Source organism: Alternaria rosae (genome assembly GCF_020736505.1).
Source record: "Alternaria rosae strain MPI-PUGE-AT-0040 chromosome Unknown BKA58scaffold_9, whole genome shotgun sequence".
Classification (NCBI taxonomy): domain Eukaryota; kingdom Fungi; phylum Ascomycota; class Dothideomycetes; order Pleosporales; family Pleosporaceae; genus Alternaria; species Alternaria rosae.
In genome coordinates, this window is record NW_025763578.1 from 699,434 (window position 1) to 714,669 (window position 15,236).

At 51.7% G+C, this 15,236-nt stretch overlaps 5 protein-coding genes across 5 annotated transcripts; 1 reads left to right on the plus strand and 4 right to left on the minus strand.

Annotated features, from left to right (window-relative positions):
• Positions 1-147: 147 nt before the first annotated feature.
• BKA58DRAFT_235843 (acyl transferase/acyl hydrolase/lysophospholipase) lies at positions 148-2,721 on the plus strand. Its single transcript, XM_046166585.1, has one exon. The coding sequence runs from the start codon at positions 416-418 to the stop codon at positions 2,477-2,479; it is 2,064 nt and encodes a 687-aa protein (XP_046021908.1). The 5' UTR covers positions 148-415; the 3' UTR covers positions 2,480-2,721.
• Positions 2,720-6,396, minus strand: BKA58DRAFT_423439 (uncharacterized protein). Its single transcript, XM_046172864.1, has 3 exons — positions 3,453-6,396; positions 3,094-3,400; positions 2,720-3,043 (listed from the first exon to the last, which is right to left on the minus strand). The coding sequence occupies exons 1-3, from the start codon at positions 6,001-6,003 to the stop codon at positions 2,899-2,901; spliced, it is 3,003 nt and encodes a 1,000-aa protein (XP_046021909.1). The 5' UTR covers positions 6,004-6,396; the 3' UTR covers positions 2,720-2,898.
• A 140-nt stretch (positions 6,397-6,536) lies between these two features.
• Positions 6,537-8,092, minus strand: BKA58DRAFT_391140 (membrane bound O-acyl transferase family-domain-containing protein). Its single transcript, XM_046170889.1, has 2 exons — positions 7,190-8,092; positions 6,537-7,089 (listed from the first exon to the last, which is right to left on the minus strand). The coding sequence occupies exons 1-2, from the start codon at positions 8,039-8,041 to the stop codon at positions 6,661-6,663; spliced, it is 1,281 nt and encodes a 426-aa protein (XP_046021910.1). The 5' UTR covers positions 8,042-8,092; the 3' UTR covers positions 6,537-6,660.
• Positions 8,093-8,220: 128 nt separating this feature from the next.
• Positions 8,221-13,194, minus strand: BKA58DRAFT_344763 (uncharacterized protein; the record flags this gene model as incomplete). The annotated part of the gene is made up of 1 exon (XM_046168402.1): positions 8,221-13,194. A coding segment is annotated over one exon (4,974 nt), but the record flags the coding sequence as incomplete, so codon positions are not given.
• A 225-nt stretch (positions 13,195-13,419) lies between these two features.
• BKA58DRAFT_391143 (uncharacterized protein) lies at positions 13,420-14,469 on the minus strand. The gene has a single exon (XM_046170890.1). It carries the CDS (start codon positions 14,218-14,220, stop codon positions 13,651-13,653), a length of 570 nt encoding a protein of 189 aa, XP_046021912.1. The 5' UTR covers positions 14,221-14,469; the 3' UTR covers positions 13,420-13,650.
• Between the last annotated feature and the right edge of the window lie 767 nt (positions 14,470-15,236).

Consider the following 15,236-nt stretch of genomic DNA (forward strand, 5'->3'; position numbering starts at 1 on the left):
GGACTTATAGGAAGCTTATTCCCACTTACCGCGATTTTCGATGATTTTCTGGTAACATTCTGGGATCGCGCCTGCCCAGGTGGCACGTCATTTGTTTCATACCGCAAAGCGCAGCCTTGTAGGCAACCTCGGAACCTTTCTGGAGACAACTCGAGCATCTGACTCACGCCTCATCGTTGCCACTGTAGCACGCATCGATTTGGACGAGGCCGCCTCGTGCCAGTCATGCATATGAGTCGGAGGTGGGTTTAGTGTTTGACTCGACAACTTCAGTGTAGCAACCTACACTCACAAGCAAACGTCTCGCGACTGAATTCAAAACACCGTATACCATCCACATTTACGAAAACTCCTGATCGACAGAAGCAAATATCGACGACACCGACATCAGTTGCCTATCTCGGCGCCAGCAATCATGGAATCCTCGAACCCAGAGAGAAATGACAACGCGCCGCTGCGCCTGCTCTCGCTAGATGGCGGGGGTGTACGAGGACTGTCGTCTCTATTGGTTCTCCAGAACCTGATGGAGAACATAGCATTGGAAGAGAAGAGGTTGGGAAGGAAAGCCATGAACGACCACGAACCGCTGAAACCGTGCGATTATTTTGATCTCATCGGCGGAACATCTACGGGTGGAATCATAGCTATCATGCTATCACGACTGCGACTCGATTGTAAAACCTGCATCGCTGTTTACAGTAAATTAGCGGAGCAGATCTTCAAGCACGATCGATCGATAAAGGCATTTGGCATGAAGATTCCAACAGGAGCAAGTCGGTTTTCTGGTGCCGTACTCGCAAATGCCATCAAGTCTGCGTTGAAAGACTTAGGCTTCGATCCTGATGAATTAATGTGGGATGAGGCGCTTTTTGAAGAGGTAGATGAAGCGGCTGATCTACCAAGAGACAGCATATGGGCAGATGCGGCGCCAGGGCCGGTATTCACAGAAAGTCCGGTCGGCACAATGAAGAACTCGCAATGTTCCTTACCTTCAGGTCCCCCTGACAGCATCGATAGCACAAAGGGTCTGTCTACATTATTTAGCGACAGTCCGTTCGGCCCGCGGAAACCAATGCGAAGCGCTACCTGGAAGCTACATCACCGGCAATCAGTTCACAAGAAGGCAAACGCAAAGGGCTGTCGCGGCTTCGTACTTACTTCTCTCAAGAACGCGTTAGGCCTACCCAGGATTCTGTCGACTTATGATCCCAATGACCGGACAACGCGAATCTGGGAGGCGCTGAGAGCTACCTCCGCCGCACCAACCTTCTTCGAAGAGATGCAGTTTGGCACGCCTAAAGTCACATATCTAGACGGCGGCGTAGGCTTCAACAACCCATGCGCAGAAGTCGACTATGCAGCAAAAGCACTCTGGGAAGGCCGCTCAATCGGCGTCATCGTCTCCGTCGGTACCGGCCTGCAAAGCATCCCTAGCGTAAAGAAAATGGCATCATGGCTGCCGTTCGGTCTCGGAACAGACATCTCCATAGCCAGTGCACTCACCGGCATGGCAACAAGCACCGCGCGCGTCGACAACGAAATGAAGCGCATGTACAACAACTCCGACACCAAATACTTCCGTTTCGACGTGGACCGCGGCCTCGCAGACGTCAGCCTAGAGCAATGGATGAAAGAAGACGAAATGGCCTCCCTAACCGAACTTTACATGAACGACGGCGAGCAAATCCGGTCCGCCAAAGACTTCGGCCAACGCATGGCCAAACTCTCCGCTCTACCACCCAAATTCGAAATCAGCGCTTCCCACTTCCGCCTAGGAATGACAGGACGCGGCCTCATGGACTCCTCCTTCCAACTCGCCCAAGTCGATTTTAAAACGGGTATGCCGCTAGGCGTCTCACCCCATCTCGACGACATCCCACGCATGTCCCAATACCGCGACCTCTCGCCCAGCGGCGAAAGCGGGCTCGCCCTCGACAACACAACCGGGCGTCTGAAGCGCATCTTCCCCGTAGCCGAAGACCTCGACCACGATGGCCGCCGCGAAGAAGCCGCCGTGTACCAATGCATCAAAGCCGACAACATCTGCCTCCGCACAATAAAAACGGGTATACCGCAGGGGAAATACAAAGTCCAGTTCCTCGTCTCCTTCCACAATAGCACGCATACTCCCCCGAGGGATCTTATTTTCAGCGTCGGGAAACCGTTTGATCCGTTGACATTCTCGCAGCGCTATGTTGATGTTAAGATTACGCTAGATGTGGGAAGTGTGCTGTTGCATCCCGATGCTGTGAGGGTCAGGGTGGGGTCGAGAAGGTATGAGGAGCTCAAGGGGAAGGGGTGGGTAGAAATTGAGGGGGATATAGAGGTCAGTGTGGGGTTGGATGGAGCGTTGGGGTTTATTGTTAGTAAGAAGTTTGAAGATGGTGTTTTTGTCGATGGATGGAGTTTTGGCGGTGTGAGGTTGGAGCCGGTGTTTGGGACAGCGGGTGGAGTGACGAGTCCGAGGATTTTGACATGAACAATCGACCGGGCGCAGTGGAAATGCTGTCTTAGCGGGTGTTCGGTGATCGCTCGCTGGTTTTTAGTGTGTACGAGCTTTGTTACGCGCTCCTTGGGTGGATTTCTGGAAGACGTTATGGCGGTGGCAAGGTTTGAGGTAATGTCTATCAGTCACGAATTATAGACCATGTAGTTCACGAATCATAGCAGCGGAGCGCATATTTGTTCAAGGAAACAAGAAATTTTATTGAACTGTCTATCATTTCTATGATTGAGACACACCCCGTGCAGACACCGAAGAGTGCCAATGCGTGTGTTAAAGAGCGACAATAGTTGAAATTATCGTGTAAAGACAAGCACTGCGATTGGCTTGCCTAGCGTTGACCAGTGAGATCCATTTGACAATGTCGGCATACGTCAGGAGCGAGATCCCAGTGCTCAGAGTGTGGGCGAAGCAGTCGGGCACGTGGTCACGCTGAAGGTGTTGAAGACGGTGGTAGGCACGCTTGTGGTGGAGATGATGGTGGCAGAGGCAAGCGTGAAAACCGTCTGTGTAGCGGTACCGGAGATGGGTGTCGAGGTACTGTCATTGATAAGCAGGTGCCTGATGAAAGTAAGGAATACTATACTTACGTGGTAACGGTAGTCCTGGAAGTAGCAGTCGAAGTTGCAGTGACTTGAGCCTGAATGAACGTGGAATCAGGGCCATAGAAACCGGCACGCTTTACAACGTGCTTGCGGTGGAGCTTGAAGGTGGAGCAGCCGGAGAGCTTGCGTCCTCCGATGATATTCGAGTTAGTGCGGACGTCACCGATGCTGCCCTTCATGTAACAAGCACCAGGCTTTCCAATGACCCAGGAGACATTGACACAGCCAGTCGTGTTGTCACAGGCTTGAAGACATTGCTCGTACGTGTCGGTGTATACGAGGCCATTTTCAACTATACACAATGTCAACTCATGAGCATTGTAACGCTGGATAGGGGAACTTACGGTCATTGCCGAAACGGTCAGAGTTGCACTCGACAGCATATACCGCGCCACATGAAGTCGTGACCATTGAGCCATTTGAACCAGGGCAGCTAGTAGCGCCTGTTGGGCTCGCAGCAGGAGCGCTCGATGATGTAGGGCTCGACGATGTAGTGAAGACGCTAGCAGGTGTGCATGCGCACTGGTATGCTGTGTTGGAGACCGTAGTGGTCACAGTAACGGTGGAGGGCCCGGGAGCTGGAGCAGCTGAAGTGACTGGAGCCGAGCTTGTTGCTGCTGAAGAAAAGGAGGGGGAGATAGAAGAAGAGATGCGAGATGAGGTAACTATAGACGAGGAGGGGGCCGCAGATGAGGAGATAGCCGTAGACGAGGAGACAACCGCAGATGAAGAGACAGCCACAGACGAAGAGACAGCCGCAGGCGAGGATGCAACAGCAGACGAGGAAGCAGGTGCCGTCGAGGAAGCGGGCGCCGCTGAGGTTGAGACGATGCGGACCAGTCTTCCACCAATAATGTTGCTGTTCGAACCGGCACTGTTGGCTGCGCTCTTCAGGTAGCAAGGACCGTTAATGACATAGCTGGCGGCGACACAGCCTGAAGTGGTAGAGCAGTCTGCCAAGCAGCCCTCGTAGGAGCTAGGGTAGGTCGGGCTCATTGGGCCTGCAATATCGCCACCCATGTAGTCGGCACCGCACTCGACCAGATACTGCATGCCGCTGGCAGTGACAGTAGAGCCGTTGGAGCCAGGGCAAGAAACACTAGCGCCTGAACTGGCAGCAGGGCTGGAAGAGGAACTGGCGGTGACGACTTTAGTGCTGACAACTGTGGTTGTTGCTACCGACTGAGAGGAAGCGCCTGCAGAAGAAGTGACCATCGAAGAAGATGAAGATACAGAGACTGATGCAATCCTAGCACCCCAGACACCACCATTGGACCCGGGTGCACCAAGACCGCTCTTCAGGTAACAAGGGCCATTTGGCAGGTATGAAACAGCTTGGCAGCCAGAAGTGCTTCCGCAGGCTTGGATACACTGCTCGTAGTCCGCAGGGTTGCCTGGTGCAACACCGATATCGAAGTTGGTACGGTCGATGAAGCACTCGACGACGAAGTCCCCTTGAGGGGTGGTGAACGTCGCACCATCGCTCGCGGGGCAGGACAAACCAGGCGCAGATGGCGATGGGCTGGCTGAAGTGGGGGTGACAGAGCTTGAAGCGGGGCTTGAGGAAGCAGGGCTGGAAACACGGCTTGAAGAAGCTGGGCTCGATACAGGGCTTGAAGAAGCAGAGCTCGAAGCAGGGGTGAAAGCTGCTGAGCTCGACGCAGCGCTTGAAGAAGCCGGGCTTGATGCAGGGCTCGAGGAAGCAGAGCTGGATGATGGGCGTACAGATGAGCTAGAAGAAGCAGGCGAGGATGATGCGGCCGGTGTGGAGCTCGGTGTCGGAGCAACCGTAGTCACACTTACGACAGTGGTGGTAGCGACGGAGGCTGAAGAGAACGATGGAATAGGAGACGGTGAAGTTGATGAGCTGGAAGAAGCGGGCGAGGGCGACACGATGGAAGAGAAGCTCGATGGAGTAGTCGTAGTGACGCTTACCACTGTGGTGGTGACGACAGAAGCTGAGCTGGGCGGAGGGATGGGGGAGGGTGTAGAAGATGAACTCGGGGCTGGTGCGGCAGATGAGCTTGGCGACGGAATAGAAGACGCGGTTGAGGACGAGCTCGGCGATGGGATAGGAGTAGGCGAAGCAGATGAACTTGGCGATGGAATGGGGGAAGGCGAAGAAAATGAGCTTGGTGACGGGATGGAGAAGGGTGAAGAAATTGAGCTAGGCGTTGGCGTAACTGTCGAGATGACGACCGTGGTGGTAGTAGACACTTGTGCCGACGATGATGGTATAACCGAGAGAGAGGCTGAGCGGGAAGACGATGGTACAATGAGTGCCGGAGACGAGCTAGAGGAACTCGGTCGAATGGATGTCGGGCAGACAGTGAAGGTCTGTGTGATAGCACTAGTGACCGAGAATGTAACAGTGGCGATGTTTGTCTGTGTGCTGGTGGCAGAGGCGGAAGAGACTGTAGTAGTCGCCGCAGGCCTAACAGGCGCAAACACAGTGTTGGTAGCAGTCGAAGTCGTCTGAACAAAGCTTGTAGCGACAGTGCTTGGGGAAGGCTGGTCGCCGAACGCAGCAGTGAAGGCCCGGGGGGTGGCAGCGAACGGGTTAAGAAACGCATAGTTGTCGATCGTGTAACGACCTATGTTGACCCAGTCGAAAAGGTCGGCATTCTGACAGAAGATGCCTGTGTAGGTGGCCGGCACTCCCTGGGTCTGGTAGGAGCAGGTGCGGGTGTAGAATAGCAACGGGTTGGAAATGATGGGTGTGAATGTAGGCTTAGTTCCTTGGTAACAGGTAGAAGTACCAGACATATAAGTCATTTGAATACCGAAGTTGTCGCCCAATCCAAAGCTATGCTTGGCTTGATCATAGCTGAAGGTTGGGGTGGCCGACCCAATGAGGGACGGCAGACCCGCGGCAACGAGCGAGCAGCCTGACATGTCGGCTGGCTACTGAAGATTGAGCAAATGTAGGAGAAGAGCGAGCGTGCAGAACGAATGTGTTCTTGGACACAGAGAGCAGAAGGAAGCTCTTTTATGAATCCCTATCTTTCAGCTACGCGGATACTCAATCTGTTGATTTCATGGACTCTGAGGGGTTGAGAGACCCTGAACCACCGAATCACATCGTGTTCATGGAGTTGCTCCGGCAGGAGGGTTCTCCTCACGACCGGTAATCCGTATGTGAAAGAGGGGCCGTTTGGTGATGAGCATGCCATTGCTTCCAATTGGGTCGCACGCAGCGGAGACACTAAGCGTTCTCCAGAGCAGAATAGAAAGACGCATGGGTTTTCTCGTGATCTCGAGTGTTGTATGTCTAGATGTGGTCCTGAGGTGCGGCGCGTTCTCGATGGCACAAAACCCTTCCAAGGTTGTAAGACGGGTCTGGCAGCACGGACCGCCGCTAAGCTTCTAGCGCAAGGGCTCCCTCGTCATCATCATGCCCGTTCACGCAGTCCGGCTCCCATCTCGTCTTGAAAGCTTCGCAGTTGCATCCTCTATCACTTTTCCTATTTCTGATATAAATTTCGCTCTTGTAGAGCTGCCTTTCAAGGTGCTATGTATACCATCCTGCTCGAAAGCAACCTTTTCTCCCCATCACAAAAGCATCCAACTTGCCAGACGAACTCCAGCCTCAAAGGGTCTGTCGCCGAAGATCGCATCATGAACGATCCCTGCGTCTCTGCAACCTTTCACGTATGTCGGTAGACTAAAGGAAAACCACAAAACCACCCATATGTAGCCCGCATACCTTGCTAGTGCGCGTCCAATATTGTCATGACCGGCTCCTCGGTACCGTGTGTGTACAGCAATCCATTGCACAACACCTTCGATGGTGATAGCTACCGGCTGCGACATGAAGAACACCAATTCTCCCATGTCTCTCCGCATTACCATGAACATTTGAAACTCATGCACCAGACAGCTGAGCGCGAAGGAAACATATAGTTGAGTGCATCCCGATGCGAGACTGCCTTTGCGGAGACCCAGGAGGCGAACAATGCGAACTGCGGGTTGCGAGACCATCTGCAATAAAATTTTGCGTTAGTAAGGCTTGCACAGTGCAATTGGTGGAAATCTTAGAAAAGACGTAGAAAGTGGAATGAGGAGCCAGTTCCAACGTTACCTTTCTCATTGTTTGGTGATGCACCACACTCCAAACCTGCCTCACGGACCACGCATCCCTCAACTTCCCCATTAGCGGCGGCCATTGCCACGTTTCGCACACCCCGGTTGCAACGGATACAGCCGCCATGAAGCTATAAGCGAAGTTCAATCTGTCCCAGACCCAAATCGCACCGGACCAGCCAATGAGCGCATCGACAATGAGGTGATAGGGGCGGGCTTCCGACGACAGCCGTATCTCCGCAGCTGAACCCCATCCGAGCAGCACGAGCATGCCCATAGACCGCAAGTACGCGATCATCATCTTTCGAGCATGTCTGCCCACAAAAGCCCGTTTCGAAAAGCCATCGTACGGATCGTCAGGAATGCCTTTGACTTGCCAGTTCCAACCAATACCACGGTGCGACGGAACCATGAGTGAGCACACCCGGAGAACTTTCTGCCATGACAGGTTCATGTCGTCCAAGGTTCTCTCGCTGCTAGCGCCGTTGTGCTTCGGGTTTCCAATACATGCAGGGGCACCGGGCCCTTTCTGTGGAGACAAGATTGCGAATTCGAGGAACCAAAGGGGTGCCGCTATAAAGAATGAGCTGTTGTAATAATCGGCAGAGGGGTTACCGAAGGTATAGCACGGTGACCTAAGACAAAGGTTAAGAATCAACGGAAAAACGCAGATGGCGATCCGACGCCGGCTGGGGAAAAAGAATGGGATAATGGTAAGGATGAATATCAGTGGTTGGTAAAGTGGTGGCATGGGCTTGCGGTCGGGGAGCTGTGGCCAAGAGTACTGAAGTGGTGTCATGCTGTCCATCGTCTTTCGCATGTTGACTTGAACGGTTTCGAGAAGCTTCATTGTCACACTTCGTGGATTGCAGTGAGAAGGTCAAGCGGGGCTCGCCAAGTTGTGAAGTCATATTAATTAGGCCACCAGCTAACCTTGGATTGCCTCAAAGGATCCGAGCTGACGTAAACTCTGCTTACTAACTAAAGTAGGCACTATTGCTATGACCCATTTTCTAGGTAAGGCTAGGACAGATAGCTTTCCTCGATTTCCCATCCTCTTCTTCGGACACCCTCATTCTCACATGTCTTCCAAGTTTCCACCATCAATTTCAACTTATGCCTGGTTTCCTTATTCACGATGGCTCGATCCTCCTTCACTTCATTCCCCACAAGTTGGACCAGTGTCACGGCAACATCGACCTTCAACAGGTCCGGTGCTGTCAACCAGCTCAACCTTGTCTTACGAATGTCGCCTACGTAGATCGCCGTCAAGATGCGATTGTTCTGGAGAGCATCGTGCAACAGATCGTGTTTATCGTAAATGTATAGGCTTGTGCCAAATCGCTTTTCTGCTCTTCCGCTACCCTTGGAAGATACGATGTCAGTAGCAAGGTAGGCATTCAGTTCTCGAAGGGCTTGATGGTAGACTGGCTGGCTACTCATCTCATCGATGATTGCCTCTAGTTGACCCGCGAAGAGCATGCATTTCTGCTTGCGGGTCTCTTCTCCTTCATCGCGTGACGGCCATGGATAATCGAGCAAGAGAAGACGCCAGGGAGAAGTATCAGGCAGGACCGAAGGCTTCCGGGCGGGGTCGCGCTCCCATCCTCGATTGCGCAAGTTGTTTACGTAAGACACCATCGCTTTCAGAATCGGTTTACCGTGCTGTGACCACCAAGACTCTGCAATATATTTGCCACTCAATAACTTATTGTAGAAGCCTTTCGTGAGGTTGGTGTATGTTGGCTCATCATTAAATACCAATGTTGTGAAAAGATTGAGACATTGCTCCTGGATGAGTTTCGGTGTAATAACTGTATCGTCGGAAGAATCCACTGCGTGTTCTAGCAGTTCAATGAAGCCTGTAGACACGCGACCGTTCCGGAGGCTGTGGTCTTGTCCAAATAGCCGTATCCATGTTTGGACTTCAGGAAGTGAAGCTAGTGCAGGATTAGCGGCAAGCCGTTGATTCATGGCTCGTAAAGCTGCCGGAGGTCCGATGATAAAGCACATGTACTCCACATATTCTTCAAGTATAGCATGCGGGACATGAGCTGGCTTCTCGTTGTCCATGTTCAATAGCAGCCTGTTCACGTACGGGTCTCGCGGAATAGATGGGATGCGAATGTCTTGGAGCAAGGCATCTTCAAGCCCGTACTTGCGGAGAAACAATGCTGCCCATCTCGTCGTTTGATCTCTCAAAGACTGCAGTATCGGCATCAAGACTCGATCGACGAATTGCTGGAACTCGACCGTTGCATTCTTTTTGAAACAGAAGTATTGGATCAAAGCCACCAGGACCGGTGATTCTGACCCTTCCTCAAGCGAGATGCCAGCCTGTATCTCGGGGAGCGTGAGGTCCTGTTCACACTGCAACCACTGCGCTTCATCCAGCGGCTGTCTTTCGTTCAAAGATCCAGCTATCGGTATGAAAGACTCCAGGAGAGTAAGTACTGCGCGAGACTGATCTCGAGAGCCATTTTCGAACAGTACCAGGAGGCTCTTGACGATATTGAGCCGAACATCAACATGGGTGTTCATGATGGAAAGTGTCGACAGCACTGAAAGAGCGTAGTCTGTTCCGTTCAAGTCAAGATCCTGGAAAATTTGAACCAACATCTTGACTGTAGTGACTTTCACTTGTGGCTCGCCAGTGGGTCGCGCAACATCGCCATCGGCGGAGCTCTCTTTATTCATATTCTTAGTCTGTACCATGCTGATGATCTCATCAGAAAGAGATCCAATGCAGAATCTGGCCTGCGAGGCCGGAAGTCTTCGGAGGAAACTCGGTTTCAGTAGGACCCGGTGCCACGAGCTCGACTTTGGCCTGTCTAAGATCGTACGGACAGCTGACTGCATGGCCAAACCAGGTCTATCACTTTCGCCTAGTCGAGCAATGAGCTGCATAGCGACCTCGTGCAGAGCCGTATAGCTGTGGGTTTCTTCAACTGCGTCCGCGTGATCAAGGGCCTTGACGAGGTTGCGTGAAAGTTGTGCTAGCAATGTCGGAGGTATCGTATCGAGACGACCACGTATGTCTCTGGAAGCTGTGAACTGATTCGGCTCCTCCGAGGTGAGGAATTCCTCATCTAGATAAATAGACGGATATCGTGTATCTTTTTCCGAAGGAAACGGTGTCGCTAGTAGACGGTCGCTGTTAACGTGTTTCGTGTCGAGATACAACAAAGCCGATAATACGCCACCCTCACCCATATCGCGTGATGAGCTCCAGATGAGACTAGCATCTTCTTCGTAGGCAGGAACTGTAACCGGTGACTCAACAACCGGAAAGTTCACGCTGGATCTTGAAGCCATGAGTCTCGATATGCACACGGAGAAGTCCACATAGGTCGGTGCACCAAGTTCTCGCTCGGCAAAATCCGGTCTTGACGCAAAAGGGTTCCATTCACACGGCTCACCCGAACCGTCATCCTCGGGTATCACTGGCCAAGGCTTCTCTATAGTTCTCATCACACCTTGGGGCGGCCACTCATCCAGATCGCTTGGCTTCTTATCGCTCCAAAAGCGCATGGCTTCCTCCTCTGTCATTCTGCTGGAAGCAAGGGAACTAATCGCATACTGCCACACCTCTTTGACACGAGCTTCTCTTCCTAGCTTGTCGCATGCTTTGGGTATATAAAGCTGTAGGGCATATTCGTGACTGTCTACGAATAGCCCAATGGCCTTTTGAAAGTCTTTGTCCGGTGATACGGGTTGGAGAGCAGTCTTCGGATCTGGGAAGATGGCTTGCTGAGTACGTGATGAAATGTACGGCGCATAACTGCCATTGAGATCCTTTACATTCAGAATCCACGGTGCAGTCAGGTATTGTATTGGAAGTCCCCGTGGAAAGGGTTCAGGAAGCGTAAGTGTTCCAGGATGGTTTAATGGCCGTAGCTTGCACCATAGTTCGTCTCTCGCTCGTGCGAGGGTGTCCAAGAATACATACGTCGAGATATCGGAGTTTTCAAGCTCAACAGTGAAAGATCTGTGGTAGGCAGTGACGCCACGAGGATGATTCGCCTCCAATCTTGCGAATTCCTCTTTTTGCGCCTTTTCCTCAATCGCAATGAGCATCGGAATTGTGACAGCCCAAATGCAGGAATATATACCTATGTCAGAGGCATTGAGCTGCTTCTTGATAGTCGGTGTGAGGTCCATCCGTAGTTTAACAACATCGTGGAGTAGCTCGAAGATGCCACCCCAATCATACACATTAAATGAAGGCTCCCTAAGAGCTTCGCATGCTGTATCGAACATTCTTTGCAGGATTGTGTTTGCCATTGCGACTCGTTTTTGCAACTCCGTTAGGGTTGGCATTTTGTTGATTGTTTCCGGAATGCCTGATAGTAGACGTGCGGCTTCTTCGGGATATATCTTGGGATAGATCTCCCGTGACACAAGCGGATCTCGCAAGAAACGTTTGGTCCACTCTAATGTGTCTTTCAGCATGTCGAGAGATCCACTGGCAATAGTAGCAAATAGCACTGACTTCGCGAAGAACGCACGTTGTTCCGGTTGAGATGCAGTAGCGGCCTTTCTCTTGCGCACATCAATGTAGCCATTGGCCAACGTCATGGCATCTTCTTCTTTGTTGTTCAGATTCAGTAACCAAATGTGGAATACATCTGGGTCGCCACTTTGACCTCCAAAAGTTGACGTTTGGCTGAAGATAGAACCATTTTGATCACAATCAATCAGACCGACATCTCCCCTTGTTTTTCGCAAACGAGTGAACAGTATCAGAGCATCGGCAGGGGACAAGTTCGCGAAAAAGCTGTGGTGTATCGAACCCTTGGTGTTCTTCAGATCTGTATCGCTGTCAAGGTCAAGCAAGGTGGACTCTTGGTAAACAAGTCTCAGAAATGGGTAGCTCCGCTTTGCTGGAATCTCTGCAAGGACATCATCCCAGTCTTCGATATTGGTCTTGCTGGCTGTGCCGAACACTGGATGAGAACAGAGCCTCCGCAGTTGCTGTTCGAACAAACTTGGCTGTTGTGACCAGCAATAAGCGACCTGCTGGAGAAAGTCGCCCTTGATGCCAGTGATGTGGCATCCTGTGCTTGGATAGCTCTCCAAGTACCGCATCGTGAGATCGACGATTCTTTGTATCATGTCCCAGTTCGCGCGGTTCTTGATGGCACGTTTCATGAGAGGGTTGACGATTTGGTCGATGAAAGTCTCGTCCTCCACTACCGAATGCGCTGAATTACTGAGAGTTTCCAAGAGTTTCAAAGAGAACTCCATAGACTTGGAGAAGCCTTTTGTAGTCGATTTACCTGGCGGATGGTGATGCAATAGCGTTGTAGATATGGTGATGTTGTCGCTGGGCAATTGTTCCGCGCTCACCGCTTGGAGGAGCTCTTCTTGCATACACTCCGGATAGTACTTGACGAGATCCTTGTTTCGCGCGGCTTTCCATGTTCCCTTCGACCCGCTCGCGATAGCCTCCTCCACGAGCTCCTTCGAACATGCAGGAATGATGAGTCGGTAGAACCTTCCGAGTGCACGTCGGTCTTTTGTCTTATGCGGGGTATCGGGGAAATGGTCAGGGTGCAGCGCTTTGAAGAATTCCGTGAAAAGCTCTCTTTTCGCATCCAGGTCAGCTCCTCTACCAGAACGACCAATTGCGGTACAAGCAGCCTTGATTTCGATCACCGAGAGATCTGCAAAGATGGCAAGCAACCCAGCAGTTCCTCCAATGCCATCCCACGTCTCTCTCCATCGCGAAGAGCGAAGTGCCTTGCGCAGAAACTTGATGCCGAGCTCGCGGACAAGTACAGATTTATCTTGGATGAGCGCTTCGCGTATAGCGAAAGGCGACTGTGCTACGCCGAGCCATGGTGCGAAGGTGAGGGGCGAGATCGAGCCTCTCTCAACAGCTGAGAGGAGCTGCGTCGTGATCTCCTGGATTGGCGCATCTTTCAGTATTTGGGTGTAGTATTCCCGAAGCACAGCAGGTGTGGAAGACCGAATGCGACGCGTGTCGAGATCCGCGGTCATGTTGTGCGGAACCGAGGTAAAATGCGCAATGCACCTCTACCCTCAATCGCAGCAGCGACAGCATTGATGTAGTTTGGGAAAATTCAGGCACGATGCACGCGAATAGTAGCATAGGCAGACATGGCTAGATAGAGGAAGGCGGACGATCAGGCGGGCCGCGTAGTGGGGCTCGTCGTGTGTTGGAAGGGCTGAGAGGCCAGCGACGCGTCTATGACATCAGCCTTTCCTCTCAAAACGGTGACAGCTCTCACTACGCTGCGCCCTGTTACTTGCGCCTGCAACCTGCAATTGACGCCCTCTCTGATCTACGCCCCGTCTAGCTCCGTGTACTCGGAATCCGCACCGGTACCTTGATGCCGCATACTTCCAAGGTTGCAGCTCGCAATCGATCAATTGACAAGGAAACCGAAAGCCACGAATCTCCTGCAAATCGCCCACCAAAATAGATCGATCCTTTCACACTTTTATTCTTACATCATCATTATCTCTTTGAACGAGCTCGAAAGCTTCATAGCCGTTATTCTCCCAGAATGGCCTCTCTTTCCTTCTACCACCACCAGTTATGGACGCAGTAAGCCCACACGGATCGATGAAAGTCATGAACCACGGCATGTCGTCCTTCCAGCCTGGGCCTTGCAGCTCGGTTTGTCCATTTTGAGCCAGGTAGATGTGGTAGTCCTCCGGTAGGTAACGACGCGGATGGCGATAGTTCCACAGCACGGTGTTTACGAGCATGAAGCTTGCGTCGAAAACCCAGAAGAACCATTCGTATCGAACGATTGGCGAGAGACTCATTGGATCCCAGTCTTTTGATGGATTTGCTGGTGCCCGGCTGATGCCGAAATGTTCGACGATGCGGTAGATTGTGCGGACAAGGATGAGGCTCATACTGATGTACAGTGTGATGAGAGGGCCTTGTACTTTTCTTGACTTGATGCCACCCTTGATACACCGTCTGTGGAAAACACCAGCAATTATGCAGAAGAGGAGGATGACACCAACCTGCAAGATCAGCGATGCCTTCATAAGGATATGTCCGACGTCGGCATAGATCTCGAGCACATTAGGGTTCGCTAGCCAAGAGACGCCGATGCCATTCAGGATTTCAACAATGCTGGATATTGCGCCGAAAGTGGTAAGCGTACGGCCAGGATGGAGAGGGGAGTAGTATGGGACATAGTAGAGTATTCGGCCAAGCACATGGTAGTTGGCCAGCTCTAGAATGGGACTGGTAATAAGGTGTTAGCTACGTCCAAAGAGAAGTTTTGGTTACTTACGGTGCAGAGTATATAAGGATCGAACTTGCGACGTATGCTCCGATATTGTCGTAATGAAAAGCTCCATAGGAACGAACAGCAAAGCCAACTGTGAAGCACAGCCCGCAGAATGGATGGAGGCCAGTGACTTTCCAGGCTTTGTATTTGATACACTGCCAGGTATGTGCAATGGTAGCAACTGCGAACCATACTGCGAACATAGGCGGAGCCCATTTGACAGGCTGGTATAGATAGACGCTTCCGGGGACGATCTCGCCGTCTGGGGGAGCCATGATAGATTTTGTTTGACGAGGTAGTAAGGCGGTATGAGAAGTGAGAAGTGAGTTCGAGTATTTGAACTGGAGGACCTGCAACGCAATCTTTAAATGACCCTTGCTGACTCTAGGGCGCAAGATCAGGGTGACCGTAACTACCAATAGGATTACCACAGGCTTGTCCTGACACAGTACTATTGATGGCCAAGACTTCGGTACGATTACACAGTCAAGCACTGCCTTTGCATGCCGCTCTTTTGATCTCAATCGAACGAGCTTAACAAAAAAAAATAGGCATATAAGTTGGACCAAGGCAGAGCGACTTTCATGGTGTCGCGTTTCAAGCCCGGATCGCGATATAGTAACATACCTCGCACCATGTACATATTTAGGTATTAGCAGGCTGCCGCTCGATACAAAACGACACTATACTGATGTGCAGGTAAGAAGCAACAACAAATGTATTGGTGATGGCAATGTTCATTAGAGCTTCGTCGTTATGATCGTTGGT